Here is a 26,691-nt window from a genome sequence, read left to right as displayed (position 1 = left end):
GCCCTGGCCAAAGAAGAAAGAGCTGGCCAACCTGTCAGCACTTTTTGTTGCTTCATACTCCTGATTTAGCAAGGGCACAGTTGCCCTGACCTTACACCTTCATCAGAGCAGTAGCAAAACTTCTTAAGAGCTTTTATAACCTACAATAGTTTGGGATAAAGGGAATGAATCTAGAGTCTAGTTGCAGAACGCAACCAAAGTTTGGGCACAACCGACAAACCTTCCTTAGAAAAAAGGTTAAGGGCACAGCAACCTACTGCCATCTTTATTGCAACTGCACACAATACACTGGGTTGTATGCAGCCAGGATTCCAAGATGGCAGCAGGCGCAGACAAAATGGCCGCCGCTGTTGCCTAAAATCTGTCAGGAATTCTAACATCTCCCTTGCTCTGCCATCCCTCTGTTATAAAATGGAGGCACAGGGATGGGGGGGGGGTAAGGAATAGGGAAATATCAAAACTGAAAGAAAGCTGGCGGTCTTGCCACCCTGTTCCTCCTTAGCACTAAATCCTTGCAGTTAATTTAGTCAGAGACAAATCAGAACAAACCACCCCTCACTTCAATGGAAGGGTGTTAACGTGCATGTCTCACAAGTCGTTTTTAAAAAATAGCAAAACTGACTCTACTCATTTCTAAAGTTGGGGATCTTGTAGCCCCCATGCTATTGAGCAGCTTTCACCCGCACCACGTGCCCACGATGGTGTTTGCTTCTCAAGATGGAGATCAGCCAGGGAAAGAAAATGGCGGTAGGCTATGCAGAGCTAGTCATTTCCCTCTTGGATAGTAACAACCACAGCATTTGGGGGGGGCTATTACAGCTCACTGCGTTTTTCAGTGTAGCTACAGCTCCCTAAAGAAAAATATATGGTAAGGCCCAGCCCTGTGTTTCAGATTTAAGGTATTTTGCAAGCCCTGAATAATCCCATTCCAGAGGTTTTGGGACTAAAGGATTAGAGTAAACCAAAAACAAAACAAAAAGGAGTAGCAATGGGGAATGTTTGCAGGAGGAAATGTGTTAAGTGTTGGAAGAGTTAACTCACATAAGACCCAGAAATGGTCAAGCCTTTCTGGAACCCCACAATTGCCAAAAAAATCCCACTGACATGCCACACACAACACTGAACAAGGTAGTGGAGCTGTAATCTTTTCAGGCTGCAGATGTTTTTGAATTCTCCCCCCTGTAAATTCACTGGGGAGAGCTTTACTACATGCAGGGACATTTTTTATTTGTTCTTTAGTGTGGGGGAGTATTAAAAAAAATATGCATTTCCCCATCTTCCCTCAAGAGGTATCGCAGTCCAGAATTTTTCCACCTCATTTATCTCCACCAACCCGTAGGTAGGGCAAATGAAACAAACTGGTTGCAGTGAGTAAAAATGAAGATGCAGGACTGCTTGGAAGGGTACAAGCAGGAAGGATGAGTTTGTTTAATGTTCAGGTTGAAGTAGATGGTATGTTTGTATTCACTGGTGGCTCTGTAAGAGTTTACTGTAAAAAGTCAGCTGGTATGATAGGTGGTTTGCAGAGCAGTTTTCAAGCAAAACAAGAGCATTTTTCTTACCCACTTTAAATCCGAAGTTGTCAACAGGTCTGCTCTCCTCTTGGACATTTTAACAGGAGCTTGTCTGCAAAAAAACCCCACAGCCGAGCATTTTTACAACCTGAAGAGAAAACCATCTCCTGCTATTGTCTGCTGCCGATCAAGTTAATGTTGAAACGCACAGATGCAAGGGGAAGCCAAAAAGTTGGCAACCCCTTGCATGCTTTGACGCAAGGCAGGTGATGGAAGGTTGCTCCCATGCCACCCTCCTTGCACTTAAATCTCCAGTTTCTATCTCAGCCTAATCTTCTGAAGTGGGGCTTGTGGAACAAAAGTGGGCATCATCTATGAATTCAGAATCCTCAGAGGTAGAACACTTGTTGGAAGCCTCATGAAATGACTCGAGAGACTGGAAAAACAGGTAGCACTTTAAAAAAAAAACCCTGTAATGTGCGTGATTGTGTGTGAGAGAACAAGACTGCAAGTAGGGGTTATGTGTATGGCACATTTTTGGTGGGGGCTTGGAATAAACGGTGTTTGCTGTGCTTATGCTATGCTCCTTCCAAGATTTGCAGCTGAAGGAACTTGGGATTTTATTGATGTACGCAAGATGTCAAATCGGTGAGGAGGAGGCAAGCAGGACTAGCACAGTGGACACTCGGGTTGCGAACGTGATCCGTGCGGGAAGCATGTTCACAACCTGAAGCGTTCACAACCTGCAGCGCCGTGTGTGTGCACGCGGGGGTTGCGATTTGGCCCTTCTGCGCATGCGCCCAAACCCGGAAGTAACCTGTTCCAGTACTTCCGGGTTCAGCATGTTGCGCAACCCAAAATCGCACAACCCAAAGCGCCTGTCACCCGAGGTGAGGACTGTATACGGAAAAAGAGCAGTCCTTATTCCCTACCCTTTTGGCTGCAGGGAGCCCAGACTGACTCATCTTGAAATTCCCAAGTCTGTCCTTTCAACATCTAGCAGTTGCTAAGCCGCCTTAAAAAATATCAGTACCAGTTGCTGCAGAAATCCAGCAGGTATTTCTGAGAGTGTCGCTGCCCTCTGGTCCTGCCTGCCTGCTTCCTGTAGGCATCTTGCGAGAGCAGGATTCTGGGACTCGATGGGCCACTGGCCTGATCTAGCCGTGTTCCTTATGTAGGCACAGACTTTCCTGGCATAAACAAGCAGCAACGAGGGAAAGCTGCACCTATTAAGAGTCCGCCATCACAACCTGGTCACAGAGGTGGCCAGCCAGCAGTCCCTTGGCCTAATCTCGTGTAGTCCTTGAACTGATTTCAGAAGCCCTCAGGGGGGCAACACAGGCAGCTCAGGACTACAACAAGAATGAGCAGGACTTTCCTCAGCAGCCTGCTGGGTGAGGAGGGAGGCGGAGAGAGAAGCAGGGCCAGAAAAAGGAGGAAAGAGGGACAGAAAGGAAAGGATGTGGCAGAAAGAATGGTTAAAGCGGTGCACCCTTTTGGCCACAACTACTCCTGTCTTCTGCTCCGCCCACTGCCTTTGCACAGTCTGTTTACATCAGAAGAAAGGCACCCCTTGACGGATTAAGAGGCTGCTCACGCACCCGCCATTCAAACAATATTGGAGCAGATAGGTAACCTTTTCTCCAGGTTTCCACTCCACTCCTTTCTAATTTTGCCCCGAAAGAAAAACTTAATAGCTTATTCTTGGAAATACACTTAAGTAATGCATTTGTTTGGTTCCCGTCACACGTATCGGGATTCCTTAATATAGAATTCAGCTTCCTCGATTTGGCAAGAGAACACACAAAAATCCAATGGGGGGGGGGCAGGGGTGCGCCTGGAAGCAGCAGAAGGCCTGAGTCGATGGGACGGCTCCAGCTCACGACAATTTTGTTGCAGATGGGATGCCTGAGGAAATAGAAGGGATTCAGTAAATGGTGTGGTGTGTGGTGGTTGTCTGGAAAGGCAACCGTGGAAGCGCTAACGCCCTGATTTTGGTATGTCCAAACAGGATCTCAGTTAAATAGCTCTCAAAAAAGGGGAGAGGGGAAAAAAGAGCAAAGGTACAAAATGTGGAACAAAATAGGTTTGCGTCTGTAGGTTCAGTCTCTTTAACTCAGGAAAGGGAGTTAGTGAGCTTCTGGCCCCGCAAAGTAGGGGAAGAGGCACCAAACTGGAGTGCTTTTTTAAAAACAACAACGAAGCCCAATCCCAGAATCCTTTCTCTTTTAAAGTTCCTCGTGTTTAACTTGATCCTCGTCTGATTTTAGCTTCAGTTCCTCTGCTGTGATCTTCCCATCCTTATTCCGGTCTTGGTTTTGGAACATGTCATTGACCACTTTTTCCGGGTCAGGGCCTGGCATGAGACGACCTTTGCCTTCAGAGATCTGAGCTTTGATGAACTCTGAGAACTGCAGGGGGGGGGGGAGGGAAGAGAAAGCAGGGAAAAGGATAAGCCATTTCCACTGGGAAGGGTGTGTGTGGCATATGCATTCAACAACATGGGAAACAGCATTTCAAGACATCCAGCTCCTATGTCTGGCTTCCTTTATATCAGTCTCTTAACTTTCCTTTGCCTACTGCTTGCCATTTTTCAAGGTTGAGCAAGATGCCAGACTGATGGTGGGGAAAGAATGAATTGCTAAAGGTGCATTAACTTGAGTGGCTCTAGATGACAACGCAAGAGACAGACAAGACAACTGGAAAAGGGCTGCAGCGTTCACAGGCTGTGCCCTCTGCAGCAAGACGAAGGAAAACCAAGTCCTTAATTGTGTTGGGAGTTTCCATGAGTATAAAAGGCTCTCTACTGCAAAAGTTACATGGGAACACGAAGGACCCACTAGATGATGGGGCTTAAATGCATGACCCTACAACCCTTTTCTACCCAAGTTGCTCCCTCACGTCTGTAACACCTTAAAAGGGCCCACATCTCACTGCAAGTTATAACCAAAATATTTATCATCTGCTACACATAGCTGTAGCAACCCAATGCTTCCTCTTCCTCTTGCTTCCTCTAGCAACCCAATAACGTACAGATTGTTTTTGGGTGTGTGATGTAACGTTGCATTTTTGATTTCACCATCACTGCAGAAGGGAAAGGACTTCTATAGATGATTTGTTAATTGTTTTATATGATTTAAGCTGTATTTCTGATGTTCTGTTATGTTTTATTACGTTATTGTTATTTATTGTTTGTAAGCCACTTTGAGGTTCATATGAATGAAAAGCAACATAGAAATACAAAAAATCAAATCAAAACAAACGAATAGTCACTGGGAAGTAGGGCTACAATGTTAAATCAATTGGTCACTTAGTTTTTTTAAAATAAAATTAAAAAAGCTTTTCAGCTGAATGATACGGTGCTCCTGGTTAACCAGCCAACCAATTTTCTAAAAAGAAAAATATTTTCAATGCAATGCTTATACAAACTGTAAATGGTGAGCACCATCATATAGGCAGGGATGTCTCTTCCAAGACAATGCCTCCAAGACAACACACATGTGCAACTTCTTAAAATAAAAAGTTTGCTCTTTGCTCCAAGCTATTGTTTTTACCCGTATACAAATGGAATAATTTTTCCCCTATTAATTTACTAAAACTCGAACAACTAACTATAGGGTAGGTGCTCTTACTCTGGTGGAACGAACAGTTAATACAAATGGATCCAGGCGTGGATCCTGTCTCTCCCCCCCCCACCCCCAGTTCAGATCCTTCAGTACCAGCTGCACCCTTTCTAATATGGAATGCAAAATCTCACCTCCTCAGGTGGAACTTCACCATCCTTGTTGAGATCCATGGCTTCAAACAGATTTTCTGGTAGGTCGCTGTGCCAGACAAACAGGTATCCTTCTGGAACTCCTGGCTCCCGGTGTAGCAGCTCTAACTCAAAGTAGAGAACGGCACTGCCAGGTACACCCCGGGCTGAAAATGCAAGGTGCACATATCAACAGGGCAAGGTCATCCACAGAGGCACCGGCTAGGCAGCAGTGACCCGGAGTCAAAGCTAGGAGAAACCTATTGACAGGAAGTGACCTCGCTTCTTAAGAGGAAGTGATATCAGAGGGTTTAGCTACTATTTCTCCTCCTCCTCATTGTTTAATGGCATCAGAAGGCCATATAAGGAGCTGTATTACCACCACCTATAATGTTATTACTCCTAAGTTATAATCATTAATCCATTTCTTATAGCCTAGTTTCTCACAAGAATGTCTATAAAACCTGGACCTCAAAATATTTTTGTCCTGAAGCACAGCTCCTGTGATAAACTGACAATGCCCATGTCAAGTTTGAACTACTCTTTCTTAGCATTTGGGCTCTGTAAATATTGGCTACAAATCATGCCTAGTGATGAATAGCAAAAAAGTTTCTATATGTTCTGTGCTAAAAGATAATTGTACAACTCTACAAAAGGCGATGCAAATTATGCTAAGTTGCGTGTTGCCTTGCGTCATTTATTTTCCTGCTTGTCACAGGGAAGACCACTCCGTCCTACTCTGGCTTCTGAGATTTTACCAGGCAATGCATGCACAGACTTCCAACTGTATTTGTGCAGCCTTAGGAGCTAGAAAGTCACTTTAGGGGAAAAAAAACAAAACAAAAAAACCCGGAAGGGACTGTTCGGTTGCTGAACCCTGAGTCCAGTATCCATTTCTTCTGCCGTCTCTGTGATGTGGACTCGGAAAACAGCTGCCAGAGGCGTTGCCCACAACCTTACCTCCACTTTCGCCATGACCCAAATGGGGAGGAACGATGACGGAACGTTTTTCCCCCACGCACATGTTGAGCAGGCCATTGTTCAGACCTTCAATTATCTTGTTGGTCCCCAACGTGGCTTCTTGAGGGCTTTCATAGTCATGGCTGTCAAGCAGGAAAACAGGGAGACCATTGGAATCCTTGGAAATATTTTCTGCAGGAATCTCAGAAGTGTGTCTGGGGACCTCTTCCCCAGAATTCTGCTCTTAAGAAAATCATACACACACTCACACTGGTACCTCGGGTTACATACGCTTCAGGTTACATATGCTTCAGGTTACACACTCCGCTAACCTAGAAATAATGCTTTAGGTTAAGAATTTTGCTTCAGGATAAGAACAGAAATCGTGCTCCGGCGGCAGTGCGAGGCCCCATTAGCTAAAGTGGTGCTTCAGGTTAAGAACGGACCTCTGGAACGAATTAAGTACTTAACCCGAGGTACCACTGTTTGTGTGTGTGTGTATACACACACACACACACACACACACACACACACATATGCGCACACTGATTGGCATATATATTTATTTTGCATAATTTACTTTGCTACTCCCAGTGATGGAAAGGGGGAAAAGAGCCGTGGAAGATGCAGGAAATGTGCTTTCAGGTTTCAGTGAATTCTGATCCTCTCACGGCAGACAGCCAAGGAAGTAGACAAGGAAGGTCTTACCGAGTCTTTATTCAATATTCACAGAGAGAGGCCTCTGTACGCTGCCTCTTAGGTCAATGGCGTTGCTCCAACTGAGCTCCTCCCCACTCCCTTCCCCTTACGCTGGTTGCCAGGGGCTAATTGTCTCTGAGTCCTTTGCTCTTCCACTTTCAATGCATGCCGGGTTCTGGGAGATGGGGGGTCGAAATGCTCTCCAGTGATAACGTGTCAGCTGGCTGCTCTGGCCCTGTCTCCTTCTCTTCGCCAAGCACCTCCCAACTCTTCTGTTCACCTGTCTCTGAGCTGTGACCTTCCTCAAACCACTGCTGGAAGCCACATGACTCAGAAGCTGTACGCCGGCTCCCTCAGCCAATAAAGCGAGATGAGCACTGCAACCCCAGAGTCGGCCACGACTCAGGGTCAGGGGTCCCTTTACCTTAACCACTCTGTGAGGCACTGACTTAGCCCCAAGGTCACCCAGTGAGCGTCATGGCTGAGTGGGGATTTGAACTCTGGTCTCTCTGGTCCTAGTCTGACACTTGTAACCAATATACCACACTGGGAAGCAACGGTGAAATGGCCCAATGGAGGCCAGGTGAGTGCTGCTGCCTGTGATGGCCTGGGATTCCGATTCAGAGGCTGAACCAGAGGAATCCCAGCCTGCACAGGAGTCCCCGCCTCCAGGGCCAGCTGAACTGGGGCAGGGCCTTGATTCTGAAGTGCCTGCACCTGTGCTGGATCCTCAGGAGCAGGCACCAGGTGATTCCACTCTGGCTCCAGAGGTGGTTGAGGACTCACTGCCTGCAGGTGAGTCTCCCCCTGGGCCCAGTAACCCTTCAACCTCTCCTGAACTGCAGAAGCTCCGGGCAGAGAGGCGAAGGGAACTGGTTTCTCCCAGGAGGAGTGCTCGCCTTAAGGCCAGGAGAGGCGGGTCTCCTGGGGGCCGGGGCCGCCCCTGGCCTCAGAGAAGATAAAGGCCAGTCAGCCCGGTCCCAGGTTGCGGGAGCAACGTTGATGAAGAGCTGTTTTGGCCAGCACCCAGTCCTGTTCCTCCAGTGTTCTTGTCCCTGCCCGGCTTCCTGCTTCGGACCTCGCCCCGCTCCTTCGGAAATGTTTCCAGGCTATTGACCCAGGACCGGACTTTGATTATGCCAACGGTAACCTTCCCCCCGGGACCAGCACACTGCCCCATCAGGCCGTCCACTACTTCCCTTTAGGTTACTCTGTGATAAGGCAATGTAGGTATTTGTTGACATTTAAATTCCTGCATTGCAGGGGGTTGGGACCAGATGATCCGTGGGGTCCCTCCCAACTCTACAATTCTATAAGCTAAACTCTAAGCAAAAGACTCACGAGGAGAAGAGTTTGGTGCCATCCAGGAGGGAGCAGTTGTAATGGTAGCGGACAAAGTCCCTGTCTTGGGTGGTAACGTTGCAGTCCGCAGGCCGGTGGATAGTCTGTATTTCCACAGGGTCTGCGGGATTGTGGAAATCGATGACATGGACGTCAAAGATGAGCACAGCCGAGCCAGGAATCTTGTTCCCTAGAGGACAAGAAAGACAGAGACTTCTTTTTTGGCGGGGGGTTTAAAGAATGAGGATGCAAATACACAAAAGTCCTCCAAGGGTCACAGGTGATTCAAGGAAATTTGCAGCCTCTAGTCGCAGCATGGAGTATGTCTCTGGGATCTCTTGCCAATGTCCCAGAATACATTCGGGGGCCATTACTTCCATTTTTAAATGTTTCGTTGTTTGGCCCAGTGTTTTCAGCCTTTATACCTTCTGGGACCCCTGACCATTAGGTCCAGTCGTGACCGACTCTGGGGTTGCGGCGCCCATCTTGCTCTATATGCCGAGGGAGCCAGCGTACAGCTTCCGGGCCATGTGGCCAGCATGACTAAGCCGCTTCTGGTGAACCAGAGCAGCGCACAGAGTGGTACCTATTTATCTACTTGCACTTTGAAGTGCTTTCGAACTGCTAGGTTGGCAGGAGCAGGGAACGAGCAACGGGAGCTCACCCTGTCATGGGGATTCGAACCGCCGACCTTCTGATCAGCAAGTCCTAGGCTCTGTGGTTTAACCCAGAGTGCCACCCACATCCCAACACCTTCTGGGAGCCCTCCCCAAATCAACCTTTGTTTTCTTTGCATACGAAAGCCAAAGCAACATTGGTGGATTTGTGTGGCCACTCAAACCCAGCAGAGATTTCAAAGCTGGGGGGCTGGTTTGTAGATATAAGCCTTCAAAGGGTTCCGCTGAGGGGCTCCCCACACACCTCAACCTGTTCGCTCTACTTACCTGCCCCAGTTTCTCCATAGGCCAAGTGGGGCGGGATAATGACTCTTCTCCTTTCACCAATACAGACTCCTTGAAGCCCTTGGTCCATTCCTGGAATAATGTAGCCTTTCCCAATGTAAGTGTCGTAGGTGTGGTTTCGTGAATAACTGGAATTGGAGAGAGAGAATCCACGGGGAAGAAGTGTTTTACACTTTCTAGAAAGTATAACTTGCTGTTAAAATGGAATACACAAGATGAAACGCTCAAATCGGCCATGATAAAGTGGGCACAGGACATTGGCCATAACATTATGTTTGAGGACTGGGAGAGGTTGTGGATTACTGGGCTGAATTTTACTGCATGTAACGCTTTGAAAGAAAATGTAATGAAAATGATATATAGATGGTACATGACCCCAGTCAAACTTGCAAAAATATACCACTTGTCTGATAACAAATGTTGGAAATGTAAGGAAAGTGAAGGAACATTCTTTCACCGCTGGTGGACCTGCCCTAGAGTGAAGGCTTTCTGGGAAATGATATATAATGAGCTGAAAAAGGTATTTAAGTATACCTTCCCTAAGAAACCAGAGGCCTTCCTTTTGGGTATTGTCGGCCAGAAGGTGTTAAAGAAGGACCGAACATTCTTTATGTACGCAACAACAGCAGCAAGGATACTCATCGCTAAGTATTGGAAAACCCAAGATTTACCCACGCTGGAAGAATGGCAGATGCAACTGACAGACTACATGGAATTGGCTGAAATGACTGGCAGAATCCGAGACCTGGGAGAAGAGACGTTGGAAGAAGATTGGAGGAAATTTAAGACCTATCTACAAAAATATTGTAAATTATATGAATGTTAAGGTGGATGCTAGAATATAAAGAACTGGGCACCATTGAGATAGAGGAAGTGATATATGAAGATAAGTTAAATTGAAGAAAAGACAAATTTTTGGAAAAGTTCTGAGTTATATCTAATTGTTTAAGATTTGAGTAAAAGAAATTAAAAATTAGAGATATAATATTGGAAATCAGATAATAAGAATTGAAATAAGGGGATAAACTTGCTGAAAAAATATTTTGGGCTAGGAACGCAGGAGTGGGAGACGTGGGGGAGTCCAAGGAAGTTAAGACTACGTAAAAAGATATGTTATATGGTATTGTTTATTGGAACTGTAACTAAATTTAAAAATTGCTAAAAAAAAAAAAAGAAGTGTTTTACAAACTGACGTTACAGCAGAGCCTGAAGTTTTCCCCTCCAGATTTCTTAAACTGTGGCTGAGCCCATCCAGACACAGACCGAAAGAGCAGGGCGAGACATGAGCTCTGTGGATCCGATAGGCTGGAAAGTGAGAATATGTTATCTTCCCACTTTGGCAAAAACTTACTGGGCAAGGTTCAGGCCACTGATAGCCTAAGTAACGGAAGGACTTCCAGGTCTCGCTGCTCAGTCTGCACTTTGAGCTGGCTCTGTTCACAATTCCTCTCCCTCTCTCTATATTTTAATAATTTTTATTGGAATAACCCCCCAATACACAATCCCCTCTCATAAAACGTGAACATAACACACAGGGAGCATAACATAAAACAAGAAAATAAAAGACTTCCTTTATCCTGTATCTGGCCTCCTTATTTACTTCTTATAAGCTGTTTCCTTTATGAATAATTATTAAGATTTTTCTAATTATAACTTTTCTAATTATCCACAAAGTCTCCTGCAGACATTAATCAAGTCCAGGTATGTATTTTAGGGCACTGTTTTGTGAAGTATTCTCTGCATTTCCCCCATACTTTTTGAAACTCTTGTCTAGTGTGATCTCTTAATTGCCTCTGTTAATCTAGCCAGTTCAACATACTCTTAACAGTTTATCTTGCCATTCCTTTTTTGTTGGCACAGTTTCTTTTTTCCAGTTTTTAGCAATTAGGATCCTTGCCACTCCTGTGGCGTAGAGGAGTATTTTCTGATCTTCTCTTGCTATACCTTTGTCCATTATCCCTAGTAGAAAAGCTTCTGTATTTTTCATAAAGTTATACTTAAACATTTTTTTAACCTTGTCATATACTGTGTTCCAGAAGCTTTTGATTTTTTCACAGGTCCACCAAGCATGTACAGTGGTGCCTCGCAAGACGAAATTAAGAGAGCCAGTGTGGTGTAGTGGTTAAGAGCGGTAGTCTCGTAATCCTGGGGAACCGGGTTCGCGTCTCCGCTCCTCCACATGCAGCTGCTGGGTGACCTTGAGCTAGTCACACTTCTTTGAAGTCTCTCAGCCCCACTCACCTCACAGAGTGTTTGTTGTGGGGGAGGAAGGGAAAGGAGAATGTTAGCCGCTTTGAGACTCCTTAAAGGGAGTGAAAGGCGGGATATCAAATCCAAACTCTTCTTCTTCTTCTTCTTCTTCTAATCCGTTCCGTGAGGCTCTTTGTATAGCGGTTTTTTCGTCTTGCGAAGCAAGCCCATTGACAGCTTAGCGGATTAGCGCTATTAGCGGTTTAGCGGCTTTTAGCGATCAGCTGTTAAGCGGCTTAGGGGCTTAGGGAAAGGGGGGGAAACCCGCAGGAACTTGCAAGACATTTCGTCTTGCGAAGCAAGCCCATAGGGAAATTCGTTTTGCGAAGCGCCTCCAAAACGGAAAACCCTTTAGTCTAGCGGGTTTTCCGTCTTGCGAGGCGTTCGTCTTGCGGGGCACCACTGTATAAGTGTCCCCTCTGCACACTTCCTCTATATTTTGATCCTCTTCTCACCTTCCCCTGTCCTGTTCTGCCTTTGATAGACTCCTTCTAGGCTAGGGATATAAAGGGGGTTGTTTTCTGTTCTGCCTTGCATCTGTTGCACACCCTGTCTGGGACCACTCAGTCGGTAGAGAATGACACTCTTAATCTCAGGGTTGTGGTTTCAAGCCCCACATTAGGCAAAAGATTCCTGCATTGTGGGGGGTTGGAATAGATGACCCTCGTGGTCCCTTCCAATTCTACAATTCTATGATTTCTGTTCCAATGCAATTGAAGTTCTGTCAAAACGACATTATTCAGCCCGCTGTTCACTGTGGCCAAATATAACAATGTAATTGACAATGTAATTAACTACATTATTATTGCATAATTTCAAGAGGGAGGAGGAGATATTAAGTAACACCACAAAAAATGATTATAGAAAATTGGAGACTGGGGAATGGCGGCTGTGAATACTGATCATAATCACCTGCCTGGTTTCTATTTCAGGTAGAGCTTCCCATTTTGACGGAATTTCCCAACAACCCTATTCTAGAAAAAACTGAACTTCTGGTTACGTTAACCTAGCCATACAAAGAATACTGAGGAATGACAGCTTGGTGGAGAAGGGAAGGGAAGATGGTAGCGGTTTCTTATCAATCACAGCTGCATTTCAGTCCCCGTTACCTGGAATCAAAGAGGGTCCCGTCCATCAAGGTGCCATTATAATGGTACCGCACAAAATCTCCGGTCACAGCCTTGCGCTTGCAAGACGCTGGCACTTCCAAGTGCTCCAGGGAGATGCCATCTTTTGGGTTGTGCAGGTCCACCAGGAGAACATCAAAAACCAGGGAGGCTTGAGGGGGGATGACAGTGCCTGAGAAAAGGAAAGGAGAACCAACTCAGCTCAGGTGGCCAGGTCAAGTGGAGGAACACTTTAAACCACCCCATTTTTTAGAGGGGACGCCAGCTAATCCGCTTTTGAAATACCATTCCTTTCTTCAAGAGCACTGTACGGCAAAGTGTGCTAAGGTTGCGGTTTCCGCCATTTGTGATAAATCCACAACTGAATGTAGCTAACTTCAGCCCACAAAAGTTATGGCTTTGAGGCTTTTAGTTCTGGGGTCCCCAACATGGTGCCAGTGAACGTCATGGTACCCTCAGACACCCCTCTCAGTGCCCACCACAGCCCCCTCCCAGTACATTCTTTTTATATTTGTAGGGTTTTGTTTGGCTTTGTGAAGAAGAGTTTGGATTTGATATCCCGCTTTATCCCTACCCGAAGAAGTCCCAAAGCGGCTAACAATCTCCTTTCCCTTCCTCCCCCACAACAAACACTCTGTGAGGTGAGTGGGGCTGAGAGACTTCAGAGAAGTGTGACTGGCCCAAGGTCACCCAGCAGCTGCATGTGGAGGAGCGGAGAATCAAACCCGGTTCACCAGATTACGAGTCCACCACTCTTAACCACTACACCACACTGGCTTGTGAGCTGTTGTATGGTTGGGAGGGGTTTGTCTGTGTTTTGGAGGTGTTCACTTTTGTGTGTGTGTACTTTGCAAGGAGGGGGGCTGGTGCATGCGCCCACCCTTGCATTTCCAAATGTGCCCCCCAGGCCTTGAAAGATGGAGGACCCCAGTCTTAAACATTAGTGCATAGCCCCTTGGCAGACACCATGTTTTTAAAGACATCTCTGTGTGTGGATGCTTTAGCTGAGATCCCGGCATCACAGGGAGTTGGACTCGATGACCCTCAGGGTCCCTTCCAACTCTACAATTCTACGAATTCTTGTCCCTCATCACCAAGTTTTTGTACAGGAGTTCCTTGTATGTATGCAAAAACGTACATACATTCTTATGTAAGCGGGACCCTTGAGATCTGCTAGCAGGTACAATCCTATTCCCCCCCCCCCCAATGATATTTATTTCTAAGTACAATAAAGTCTTATTGTCTTTTTTTGGGGGGGGGGGAAAGAAACAAAGAAAGAATTGATTTGTGGATTTCTTTGACACAGAATCTGAGATGATTTCTTGCATACTTTCAGAATAATATTTAAATAATATAATAAATTTAAATTCTTCTGCAGATATGTAATAATAATATAATAATTTATTATTTATACCCCGCCCATCTGGCTGGGTTTCCCCAGCCACTCTGCAGCTCCCAACAGAATATTAAAAATGCCTTAAAATATAACACATTAAAAACTTCCCTAAACAGGGCTTCCTTCAGATGTCTTCTAAAAGTCAGATAGTTTTTTATTTCCTTGATATCTGGTGGGAGGGCGTTCCACTGGGCGGGTGCCACTACCGAGAAGGCCCTCTGCCTGGTTCCCTGCAACCTCACTTCTCGCAGGGAGGGAAGCACCAGAAGGCCCTCGGAGCTGGACCTCAGTGTCCGGGCTGAACGATGGGGGTGGAGATGTTCCTTCAGCTATACTGGGCCACGGCCATTTAGGGCTTTTAAGGTCAGCACCAACACTTTGAATTGTGCTCAGAAAAGTACTGAGTGAATAGAGTTCACCTTGTGGTTCAGATTCACAATTTCTTGGACCACCTTACCGTAGCCTTTCTCTCCGTAGGCCAGGAACGGGGGGATCACTATTTGTCGTTTCTCTCCAGCACACATGCCTAGCAGGCCCTCGTCCATCCCTTTGATCAGCCAACCTGAACCCACGTAGGTGTCATAAGTACTGCCTTTTCCATAGCTGGGAGACAGGTGAGGATGGAGAAAGGGAAAGAGACATCAGGCAAGGAAGTGGTTCGGAGAAAACAACGCCACCTTCGCAGCACAGCACTGGTCAAAAACAGCCACCCACTAAAAGGTAAAAAAACAAAAAGGTAAAGGACCCCTGGACGGTTAAGTCCAGTCAAAGGTGACTATGGGGTTGCAGCGCTCATCTTGCATTCAGGCCGAGGGAGCCGGCGTTTGTCCACAGACAGCTTTCCAGGTCATGTGGCCAGCATAACTAAACCGCTTCTGGCGCAACGGAACACCATGATGGAAATCAGAGTGCATGGAAACGTCATTTACCTTCCCACCACAGTGGTACCTATTTATCTACTTGAACTAGTGTGCTTTCGAATTGCTAGGTTGGCAGGAGCTGGGACAGAGCAACGGGAGCTCACCACCATCACGCAGATTTGAACTGCTAACCTTCTGATCAGCAAGCCCAAGAGGCTCAGTGGTTTAGACCACAGTGCCACCCGCTCCTCATCTTATTCTTATTCTACATCAGGCTTCCTCAACCTTGGCCCTCCAGATGTTTTGAGACTACGATTCCCATCATCCCTGACCACTGGTCCTGCTAGCTAGGGATCATGGGAGTTGTAGGCCAAAAACATCTGGGGGGCCGAGTTTGAGGAAGCCTGTTCTACATTGTTCTTAATCACTGCATTTAACTGCAATTAACACCACTACCAGAGATCTAGCATCTTTGACCGGACAGCTGCTCTACCTATTATACAGAACGAGAGTCAACTTAAAAACATAATGCTAAATGCATCTTTGAATCCTGTGGCTGGAATCCTCCTTCTGTTTTTTAAACCACCAGCAGCCTTGGAATGGTAGGGGTCAATCCAGTTCGGGACTGTAGCCAAGGGACTGCTATAATTGCAACTGCAATGACATTATTTTACTGTCTTTCACTCTCTGTACCAAACCTCTGAGCCAAAACATGCCATCTCCCCTTCAGCACATCCTACCTGGAGTCGAAGGGGGTGCCGTCGAGAAGTGTGCCGTTGTAGTGGTAGCGCACGAAGTCGGAGTTCTCCACTGTGCGGTTGCAGCGCTGCGGCTTGGAGACAGTGGTGATCTGCAGCTTGTCTTCTTTGTTCCAAATGTCAAGTAGGATGACATCAAAGTAGAGGGTGGTGTCCGGGGGAATCAGGCCAGCTATGGGGTTGAAAACGAGGAACGACCATGGAGACCGAAACGACAATTCTCAGGGGGACTGGGAGGACACCACAACCACTGCCCCTTCGCCAATGGCACCAGGCCATTCAATACAATGGCACTTCGGGTTACATACGCTTCAGGTTACATACGCTTCAGGTTACAGACTCCGCTAACCCAGAAATAGTACCTTGGGTTAAGAACTTTGCTTCAGGATGAGAACAGAAATCGTGTGGCGGCAGTGGGAGGCCCCATTAGCTAAAGTGGTACCTCAGGTTAAGAACAGTTTCAGGTTAAGAACGAACCTCCAGAAAGAATTAAGTACGTAACCCGAGGTACCACTATTTATCTATTTCTATACTGCCATCCATCTGCGTGGCACTTTACCAAGTACAGGAAATGCATAAAATGGAGGAGAAAAGAGTGGTGGATGGGGAAGCCATGTAAAGTGAAATGGGTGGAACCGGAAATGACAAGAAGTAGGGAAGCTCAAGCGTGTTTGGAGGCAGGAAACAACTTCTCAGTATAGAGCTCAGGGCCTTCCAAAACCCCAAAACGTATTTTATATAATCAACTTTTTATTTCTATTATTTGTATATCATATTGTTGCTTTATTACTATGGCCGATGGCTGATGCAAATAAAGAAGAAGAAGAAGAAGAGTTTGGATTTGATATCCCGCTTTATCACTACCTGAAGGAGTCTCAAAGCGGGTAACAATCTCCTTTCCCTTCCTCTCCCACAACAAACACTCTGTGAGGTGAGTGAGGCTGAGAGACTTCAGAGAAGTGTGACTAGCCCAAGGTCACCCAGCAGCTGCATGTGGAGGAGCAGGGAATCGAACCCAGTTCCCCAGATTGCAAGACTACAGCTCTTAACCACTACACCATGCAAGATTCATTCATTCATTCTCAGGGCCTTGCAATGCAGTACAGTGCTATCCTTGCTATGGCTAGCTCAGTTGGTTAGAGCATGGTGCTGACAATGCCAAGGTTGCAGGTTCAATCCCCGTAAGCGACAGCTGCTTATTCCAGCATTGCAGGGAGTTGGACTAAATGATCCTCAGGGTCCCTTCAAACTCTTATGATTCTCCTGCCCCCATGCTAGGATCTAGTTGATCAGATCACTGTGCACACTCCCAGGCATTTTTGTTTTTTTAATGCACCCTTAAAGGCACAGCTATGCAGCTAACATATTGTCAGGCTCAGGCCACGCCTGTCAACCCTGGACTCTTGCCACTCACCCACGCCGATGCTGCCGTAGCCAAGATGAGGGGGCACAATGAGGTGCCTTCTCTCGTTCACACACATCCCCTGCAGGCCTCTGTCCATGCCGGTGATGAGCCGACCCACACCGGCCACGCCAGCCACTGTGGCACCCCGATCATAGCTGGAAAGGGAAGAAGGCATTGATGAAAGGGAAGAGCAGAAACAACAAAAATGGAGCAAAGAGAACTCTAAAATGGCCAGTTAACAGATAACATGATGTGTGGTCATGGCCACTGGCTTAGATTGCTTTAAAGGGGACTGGACCAATTCACGGAGGATGAGATGATCAAAGTCTACTAGCTATGGCTCCAGGCAAGCTCCAGGTTCTCAGGCGGCATATTGGCACATGCCATTTGCTGGGGAGCAACACTACACAGTGGTGTGGTGTGGCGCTGTGGGTTAAACCACAGAGCCTAGGACTTGCCGATCAGAAGGTCGGCGGTTCAAATCCCCGCGATGGGGTGAGCTCCCGTTGCTTGGTCCCTGCTCCTGCCAACCTAGCAGTTCAAAAGCACATCAAAGTGCAAGTAGATAAATAGGTACCACTCCAGTGGGAAGGTAAATGGCGTTTCCGTGCGCTGCTCTGTTTCGCCGGAAGCGGCTTAGTCATGCTGGCCACATGACCCAGAAGCTGTACGCCGGCTCCCTTGGCCAATAAAGCGAGATGAGCGCCGCAACCCCAGAGCCAGCCATGACTGGACCTAATGGTCAGGGGTCCCTTTACCTTTAACACCACATGAAGGTAAGGTAAAAGGTAAAGGACCCCTGGACTGTTAAGTCCAGCCAAAGGTGACTATGGGGTTGTGGTGCTCATCTCGCTTTCAGGCCAAGGGAGCTGGCGTTTGTCCACAGACAGCTTTCCGAGTCATGTGGCCAGCATGACTAAACTGCTTCCGGTGCAACGGAACACCGTGATGGAAACCAGAGCACATGGAAATGCTGTTTACCTTCCCGCCACAGCATACCTATTTATCTACTTGCACTGGTGTGCTTTCGAACTGCTAGAATGGCACGAGCTGGAATGGGAATGGGAGCTCACTCCATCGCGGGGAATCGAACCGCCAACCTTTTGATCAGCAAGCCCAAGAGGCTCAGTGGTTTAGACCACAGCGCCACCCACATCCCCTGGAACACCAGGTGAGGGCTGTGGCTCTCATATCCTGGCTACAGGCTTATCCCATCCGTGCGGTTGGCTGGAAACTGTGAGAAACAGGATGTTAGACTAGCTAGGCCACCCTTGGCCAACTACCAGATGTTTGGCACTACAATTCCCATGAGGCCCAGCAACAATTCTGGCCAATTCAGAGGCAAAGGAAGTTTGTGTGGCATGGTGGAAGTGGAAACACATCTCCCTGAGTTCACTTTGAGGCCTGGCCTGGCTGTTCCCTCCTCAGAGTGGACCTCGTGGAAAACTATTTGAGAACCAGAGCTTAAGGCTGAAAAGCAGCATTGTAGTATAAAAACCCCCCACAAACTCTTCCTGTAACTGTTGAGGGAGCAAAAAGGAAAATAATTCTTGCTGGCTTCAAGATGCGCTTGGATACATTTACGAAAACTATTTTAGGACCGATTCAGTTATTTACCCAAATTGCACCTCAACAGCAGAAACCACCTTTTAAAACAAAACTATGCCCTGAAGCAAGGAATGTGGGTGTATGCCCGTTTTAGTAAGGCAGAGATTCCGTAAAGTTTTGCTGAGGAGGAAAAAAAACCCCAAACCTCCCCAACTACTCCTGCTAGCAGGCAGAGGAGCAAATGAAACCCGATATCCAACTTCCTTTCAGTCAGAAAAGGAGGAGCAGAATAGCCTGATCCTGCACTCTGAATTCGCCAAGAGGATCAGCCTGCATGTCATGATATGGGGGAGGAAAGGCAGTTAGCACCGAGGTTTCAAATCAAGACCAGGTTTTCTTCCAGATCTCTAGAAAACTGGATCCAGGCATTTTATAGGACTGCTGCTTCCAGTGTGTGCATTTTGGACGGGAAAAGGAGTCACCGTCCTTAGTTGCAAAATCCAGCCTTTTAAAATGCATAAGCAGCTGCAGCCTCATGCAGATGACACGTCTACAGCCCAAACGGCAGATCCCATCATGGACGCCATCTCCTCCCACAGCCTATAGCAGCTCACTGCCTGCCCCCTTCCTTCCGACACACCGCTATCTTGCTTCGTAGCTCAACCTGGCTCTGTGGGCAGTGAGCTTTGATGCTCGAGACACGATTTCAAAATGCCCTAATAGTTTTGTTATGGTTCACTCTAATATACCTTAGGATGTGCCAGCTAAATTACACATAGATTCAGCGATGCTGAACCAAGGGATAATGTAATAGCAAAGGACAGGGGTTGTTGCATCCATTCTCAGTCAAACAATTTGTCTTTTGATGCAAGGGAACTACCAGAAAAGTGAGTGAGTGTTCCTTATTTATTAAGGGAGTTCGGACGCATGACAGGTTTAACTAAAAGTTCCACATCTTTATTTTTTCCAGTTTTAAAATGAAGCCTGCAGGAGTTCAGATCTAAAACATCCTTACGTGAAAACGTCCTACTCTAGATGTGTTCCCTTCTCCCTCTTAAAATTTATTTTATCAATTCTGTCCTTATTTGAATTTCGCTTTACTATATCATGTAGAATGTTGGGCTGCAATTTGGTTTGATCCGGCAAAGGAATTCTTACACAGATGACTTTAACTTTCCTTTCCTTTGACGCCCCCCCCCCATATGCACCCTCAAATTCTGCTCCAGAAGGTTGGGAGAAGATTTTGGGGACATGGGGGAGGGGGGAGAAGAGAAGGGAAGTCCGGTTGCCTGAATGGGAATCCATGCATGCAACACTGGCTACAATTCTATGTTCAGAAATTCCAAATAGTGTACCACGGTACTATGCTTGCAACCATGGAAAAAGAGCCCGTCCTTTAAAAAACAACCACCAGTCATTCAGCAACGATAATCTTTCCTTCTCTCTTTCTCTCCCTTGATACCCATTTACCTGGGGGAAAGTCCCACTGAACTCTATGGACTTATTTCCAAGGATTGCACGGATGGCGAAGGGAGTGTCAAGGAGAGGTGCAAACTGAAGGTTTATTATCCTTTGATGTGATCTGATTTTATCATCTGTGGACTTGAGGAATGTGGGTTGCTCTGAGTTTTCACAGGAGCAGCCTACAGCAAAAACAGGCCAGACCTAATAGAACAACGTCCATTTTGTCTTATTTCAAACACTTCGCCCTCCTCAAAACACTCCTTGCATCTCCTACCCCCCACAATAATAATTGTTGTTTTTTAACAAGTTCCTGGGACTAAATCTCATTGAGTGTGGTCAGATTCCACAATGATAAAACCTAAATTTAGCCGATGGGAAGAAATTATCTAAAGTATGTTTGCTAAGGCAAGGGTTTGTGGCCTGAATTGCCCCCGCTTTCTCAGAGATTTTAAATGTCCCTTTCCTGAATATCCAGCATTTCTGAATGGAAATCTCTAATTCTGATAAAAAGAAAAACATGTCAACAGTATTCTTATCCAGTCCCCCCCCCCCCCAAACAAACAAACCTCTTTCCAATGCTCTGGTCACAGAGTCATGACCAATATGTACTTTTAAATATATGCTTTTAATTAAATTATTTTAATTTGAAGCATTACATGCATTTCGTGTCCACCTTCACCCTTGCTTTGCTCCTCATCCCAGTACAACACAGGAAAGCGCCCCCACAAAATTTATTGCATGCCTGCCCATGTTTGTACCAGGGAGGACCCCTTCTTTTTTCCAGACCTGGCTCTTTGCAAAGTCCACCCTGCACCCTTCTAGCCAGAAGCTGGCTTGGCAGCTGCAAACTGCTGTGCAAAAGCATCTGAAGTTATGCGAGGAATCAGCGGCTCCACATTTCTCTTTCCCCCAAGGCACATACCGCTAGAGGCACGCAATTCCTCTTGCAAGGGAGAGAGAGGGAAGGAAGGTTTCTCATTGCTGGCGGGCTGTTGTTGTTTTATTTTAAAAAAGGAAGGGCTGTTTTTCTACGGTTGCATGCATGGCTATTTCAAAAGCGCAAAGATGAAACATTAAAAGGTGGGTCTTCCGTCCCTCAACTTATGGGGGAATCTCCTAAGGGGAAGGGCAGTGACAGTGTTAGAAACTGAGATGTGAAAACTAGGCACTATGGCACCTTAAATGTAGGTTATGGACCTAACAACGGAATGTCTAGGCGCACTTTTTGATAACAAGAATACAAAGCTGAAAATGAATGAACTGCAGCTAAAATATGTTCCTTTTTCACATGGTCTAGTTCTTCCCCTGCCCACCCCCCTAATATTCTTGAGAGGGTCTCTTCTCCAGTCCTCAGAGAGTAGCTGGAAGTAGGGGAGGCGGAAAAAGGTCCTCCTTTCCTTCCACTCTGCAGTTTTAATCTGAAATCTTGCACCCAGTACTCAGAAACCGCTTTTGCTCGTGAAATAATTCCCTGTCGCAAAATGCGCCTAGAACAATGGGAGTTTCGAACACGGGCGGGGAAGATATTTTGCCACTCCTTTTTTTTAAATAAATATTTATTGATATTTTGCCACTCCTTAATTCCAATTTGCCAGGGGCTGCAGGTGAGCCACCACCTAACCCTTTGTCTCGGGATCAAAGGACCCAGTCCAGCCCTGGACGGGCGCTGCTGCGCATTTCTCAGCGAGGGAAACGAGAAGGGGGGAAAGTACCTGGAGTCGAACTTGGTGCCGTCCTGAAAAGTGCCATTGTAATGGTACCGGACGAAGTCGCCCATCTGGACTTCTCGCAGGCACACTTTGGGGATGTAGTATCTGTCGATGACGACGTCCTCCAACGGGCCGGGGTCTCCCAAGCCGCGGACCCCGAGCAGGCTCAGCGCCAAGACGAGGCACAGCAAGCTCATGGTGATGATCTTCGACGGTGCGCCCTCGGGCAGGAAAAGGAAGGCTCGGCAGCTGCGCCTGGCGCTGGAAGCAGCCGAAGGGGGAGCGGACGGGGGGTGGGAGGGAGGGAGAGAAGAGCAGAGGAGGCGCTTTCCTAAAAAGAGGAGGAAAAAAACCACCAGAAACGGAGGCCTGGAGGATTGCAAGCCAGCCGCTCCGATTTCTGTAGACGTGTAAAAAGGCGGCCTGCGGTTGGCTTGCAAAAAGGGATCGTGGCGGGATCCGATCGCTCTCAGCAGGCAGGGATTGCTTTGCAACCGATTTGGGAATGTGCGCGTGTCCCCCCCGCCCCTCGCGTTTAGGCTTTTGCAGCAAAAACTATTTCAAAGCGTGTCCGGGCAGCCAGAAAAGCCCCGAGAAGAGAGGGCTTGCTTTTAAAAAGTTTTTTTTTTGGTTTTTGGTTCGCCAGGTCCTAGTGCTTGTTGGCTACCCGACTGGAGAGTCAAGAGAAAAGTCATGCTTACGTGGTCCCCGAGGGTGCGGTGGGGCAGGAACTGAGCTTTACTGTGCAACATCCCATGGAGAACCCTTCCCCGGGACCGTTTTTTTTTCCTTTTTGCACAAACTTAACTTTTGGAATGCGCTGCCTCAATAGGAACTGATGGTTTTGAAAGGGGTTTAAATAACATTTTAGTGGGTATTGGGCGTGAAAGCTAAATGGACAGACTCTAAGTGTTCAGAGAATCAGCATATCAGATGCTGTTAGAAACAGTCTGGAGCTGTGGGTCTTTATAGTTGCTTGGCCTGGTTTTTATTTTTTCCAGACTGCAGAGTTACTGCATTTCTCAAACCTATAATCTGAAAAGTGCCACGGATTGGATTTGTGCGCGTTTTTGCCTAATGATTTGCCCGTGCAAATAAACTTATGTGAGCTAGAACAGACGTTTGATTTTAAATCGGCTCCCTTTTTATCCGTTATAAACCGTTTTAACAAAGCTGTATAAGCGGGGGGGGGGGGGGGGGAGAGCGACTCCACAAGCTGCTTTTCTAAAGCTTTCTAAACTACATTGTGCATTCTTGATTTTTGTTTTGTTGCTTCTCACAGTGCCTTAGAAATACCCTAAAGCAAACCCACGTTCAAAAATGCACTGTACAAAATAAAATCGGCATAAAACCAACACAACGACACTCCTTTTTTATTTTTTTATTCAAAATTATAACAAGACATATTATCAAAAAACATATCATCCTTGTCCCCCGCCCCCATTTTTCCTCCCCCCCCCGGACTTCCCTCAGTTCCAGTCTTTGGTTTCTCTAAAAATGCTGTTTTCTGCATGTTACAAAGTTGTATAGATCCTCAAACTATTTAGCTGATTATTATCAATAAAAGGTTTGTGAATGTTTATTCAAAACCTGCCAAGGAGTCCAGTTTGCTTTGTTGCATCTTCAGATACTTTGTATAGGGTTCCCATTCATCCTTAAAGTCACAGTTATCCTTGTCCCGTAGCTTATATGTCAATTTTGCCAATTCTGCATAGTCCATCAATTTTTGTTGCCATGATTCAACACAACAACACTCCAATCCAGCAAGTCATCCTCAGCTATGACCCGCCATTCATGAAAATAGACAGGATTTATGTTGGGGGGGGGCATAACTTCAGTTAGATAAGTATTTTTTATTGATTTTTATTGATTTAGGGGGCACCTTCTCCTCCCTGCCCCCCCCGGCTATGTCCATGCCACCGTTGAAAGCCAGCATAAAGTGGTAAAGTTGTAACGGTCCTTTTAAAAAATCCAAGAGCCATCCTAATTTCTGTGAGATATCGGGTCCCACCGTATTGCGGTGAGATCTGGAAACCGACACCCTGTGTTGTGGGTGGGTACGATTGGTCAGCCACAACACCCAATTGGTAGGTCCCTCGTAGCTGGGTGCAATCTGGCCAATGGGACGCAGTCCAAACGGCTCGAGGGATCCATTTATGCCCATGCATATGACCCAGAGTTTCCTCTTTCGGTGCATGCATTTGGAAGACCCGCCCACCTCCCTACTTTTAGGGCTTTGTGCTTGACCTTGCTATGCCGTCGTGTGTCGTCTGTCGTTGGGACAGGGGCACAGCAGGAATTTTCCCCACTTGGCTGATTGGCTGTTGCCATTTGGGTTTCGCCTGCCGCTTAGCAAATCGTTATAACTTCTAAGGTTGCGGATAGGCTCTGGTTCAGGTGATAGGGCTGGGGGAACGCTCTCGCCATCTGTTATGTACTGAGTTGAATAGGATCCGAAATGCAGCAGTCTGATTGGTCCTAAAACAATAGGATTCAGAATGCAGCAGTCTGGTTGGTCCTAGAACAATGCAGCAGTATGATTCGTACGCAGGAGCCACCCAATCCAGCTGCAGGTGGAAGTGAATCCACAACCTGATTGGCCTACAGGAGAATCCCGGAATTAGCCAATCACGTGCAGCCCATTGTGTAAATAATGTATATAAAGCAGATATTGTGGGAGAACTTCCATTCCTCCTCACCACTATGAGCTGAATAAAGAGCATGAAATCCACTCTCGACTCCGAGTATATTTCACCATCCCTATGTGAAGGGTATTCTGTTAAAGGAATCCAAGGACTTGATGGTTTGGTCAACCCCTGAGAGGGGGTTGTGCCCATGCCTGATTCCAGGGGGACATTTGGGTGGTGGAGTTAGCCTGTTCCCGGCTTTCCGCTTATCCAGGTGTTCACCCTTGGCTGACCTGTGCTGGAACCCTGGATCAGCGCTACCTGTGTGGCGGGGAGCTAGTCGAACCAGAGCTTATGCAACCAATCACTTTCTGTAATCAATAAAGTTGTGGCCTAAATTCTGCCAAAAACCAAAATTTGAGTCAAGTGTGAATTTATTTAAAGGGGTGGTTTCTGGGTCTGAACACACAAGAGAGTTCACTCTCTCAGTCTTGCTGAGAAGGCCTCTTTCAAGCTCTCACCAACCTGATTTTCTTCACCAGCTGGCACTACCTCAGACCCACTGATGCTGATCTAAAGCAGAATGATTTTATTTTATTTTTTGGCCATCTTTAAACTACTGACCTGAAGGCCATGAGTTTGGGGTTTTTCAGTGCCATTTTTTGGCTCCTGACCTATGGGTCATATTTGCAGCCATATTTCAAAGTCCTGATCTATGGGCCAGGTTTTCAGCCTTTGTTTTTTTTTTTTTCCTTGAGCTTCTACCAGCGGGTCACATTTTTGGCCATTTTCCAGCTCTTGACCTAGGTGCCATGTTTTCAGCCATTTTTGTTCCCCTGACCTGTGTGGGTCACTTCTTGGAAAATGAGCGAAAATGTGAGCCACAGGTCAGAACTCCAAAAAAGTAATAATGAGAGGAAACAGGACCTGAGGGTGAGGATGGCATGAAAATAAGAAATTTTGGAGGGGAGACACCACATTTTGTCCTCGCTCAGGGTGCCAAATTACCAAAGTCTGCCCTATCCTTTGTACTTTTCTTTCTGCCAATTACAGTCACATGAGTGGACAGCAAAGAAGAGCCTACTGGACATGCCCTATGCATCATATCCTTGTCACATGTGTCACCAACTTTTGTGAGTTGTAAGAGGAAAAACATATCTACCTGTGTAAGTTCCAGGCATGAATTACGCTACAACCCCAACTTTCTAGGACTCTGAACAGGGCCGGATTTAGGTTTGAGGAGGCCCTAAGTTACTGAAGGTAATGGGGCCCTTTATATGTCCAGCTGTCCTTTGCCAACAACAAATTGTTGCTGTTTTTTGTGTTGAATATATGCTATATGGTCATTTATGGATCTAATTGGTATCTAAAGCCATTTGCACCTAACAAAATATGTATTTTATCAAAGTAATTTATATAGAAATGAGCAAACCAGTAATATTTTAGGGAGCAGGCTAGCAGGCGGGGCCCATTACTTATATCATAGGAGCCTACACAACACAAAACACTGTTGCTGTATGTAGGTTTTATTTTATTTGTTTTTTATCTTATACTTTGGAAATGTACATCCAGTTTCCCCCCGCTTTAATTTTGTTGGGGGCCCGCAAGAGAGTGGGGCCCTAAGCTATAGCTTGTTTAGCTTATACATAAATCCAGCACTGGCTCTGAACCGCACATAAAACCTATATGAGCTGAGGAAGAGCATGGGACAAAGTTCATTTCTGAACACATGGTAGGTGATGGAGCTGATGACGGGGATGTGAGGGACACCTGAATATGGCTACTGTGGCTCTTTCTCCCTGGGACATTGCTGCTTCACAAAGGCGGAGAGGCCACATCTGGTAAGATTTAACAAACATGTTGTCTTTGTTTCTTCCAATGGACCACATGATGCAAAGGGATCATTATTATCTCCCCTGTCATTATCAGTCTGCTTCTGATTAGACCTCCAAAGATTTGCAGAGAGCAACGTTAAAAGCCTAAAGGTGTTTTGAAAACCCTCTATGCCACTCCAAATGCTAGAACAGAAGACGAGGCAGCGTTCATTAGCTCGCTGCTAATTTTTCTCTTGAGTGTTTAAGGCAGACCACTACTGATGCTGCTCCTAATGCTTTTTGGTGGAATCAGGGGAGCTGCTGTCTAGGAAAAGGGTTTTTTCCTCCTATGGCAGTGTTGGTGATAATATTCTTGCTGCTACGAATGGTGAGCCAGTCACATGTCAATCACTGCACCATCAGTGATCTTCTCTACATCCCACACAAGTACTACCAGCCAGGTGACCTTATCATTGGTGGACTTGCTTCTCATCTTCTGTCCT

The 26,691-nt window shown here is 46.5% G+C and overlaps 1 protein-coding gene across 1 annotated transcript; it reads right to left on the bottom strand.

The window, feature by feature from the left end:
• Positions 1-1,404: 1,404 nt before the first annotated feature.
• On the bottom strand, positions 1,405-22,452 carry FKBP10 (FKBP prolyl isomerase 10). Its single transcript, XM_083709475.1, has 10 exons — positions 21,751-22,452; positions 17,036-17,181; positions 15,604-15,793; positions 14,461-14,606; positions 12,590-12,779; positions 9,213-9,358; positions 8,269-8,458; positions 6,229-6,371; positions 5,272-5,435; positions 1,405-3,925 (listed from the first exon to the last, which is right to left on the bottom strand). The coding sequence occupies exons 1-10, from the start codon at positions 21,942-21,944 to the stop codon at positions 3,743-3,745; spliced, it is 1,692 nt and encodes a 563-aa protein (XP_083565601.1). The 5' UTR covers positions 21,945-22,452; the 3' UTR covers positions 1,405-3,742.
• Positions 22,453-26,691: the final 4,239 nt, after the last annotated feature.

The sequence above is a fragment of the Podarcis gaigeae genome (genome assembly GCF_964106915.1).
Source record: "Podarcis gaigeae genome assembly, chromosome: 13".
Classification (NCBI taxonomy): Eukaryota; Metazoa; Chordata; class Lepidosauria; order Squamata; family Lacertidae; genus Podarcis; species Podarcis gaigeae.
This window is presented reverse-complemented; position numbering and strand designations above follow the sequence as displayed.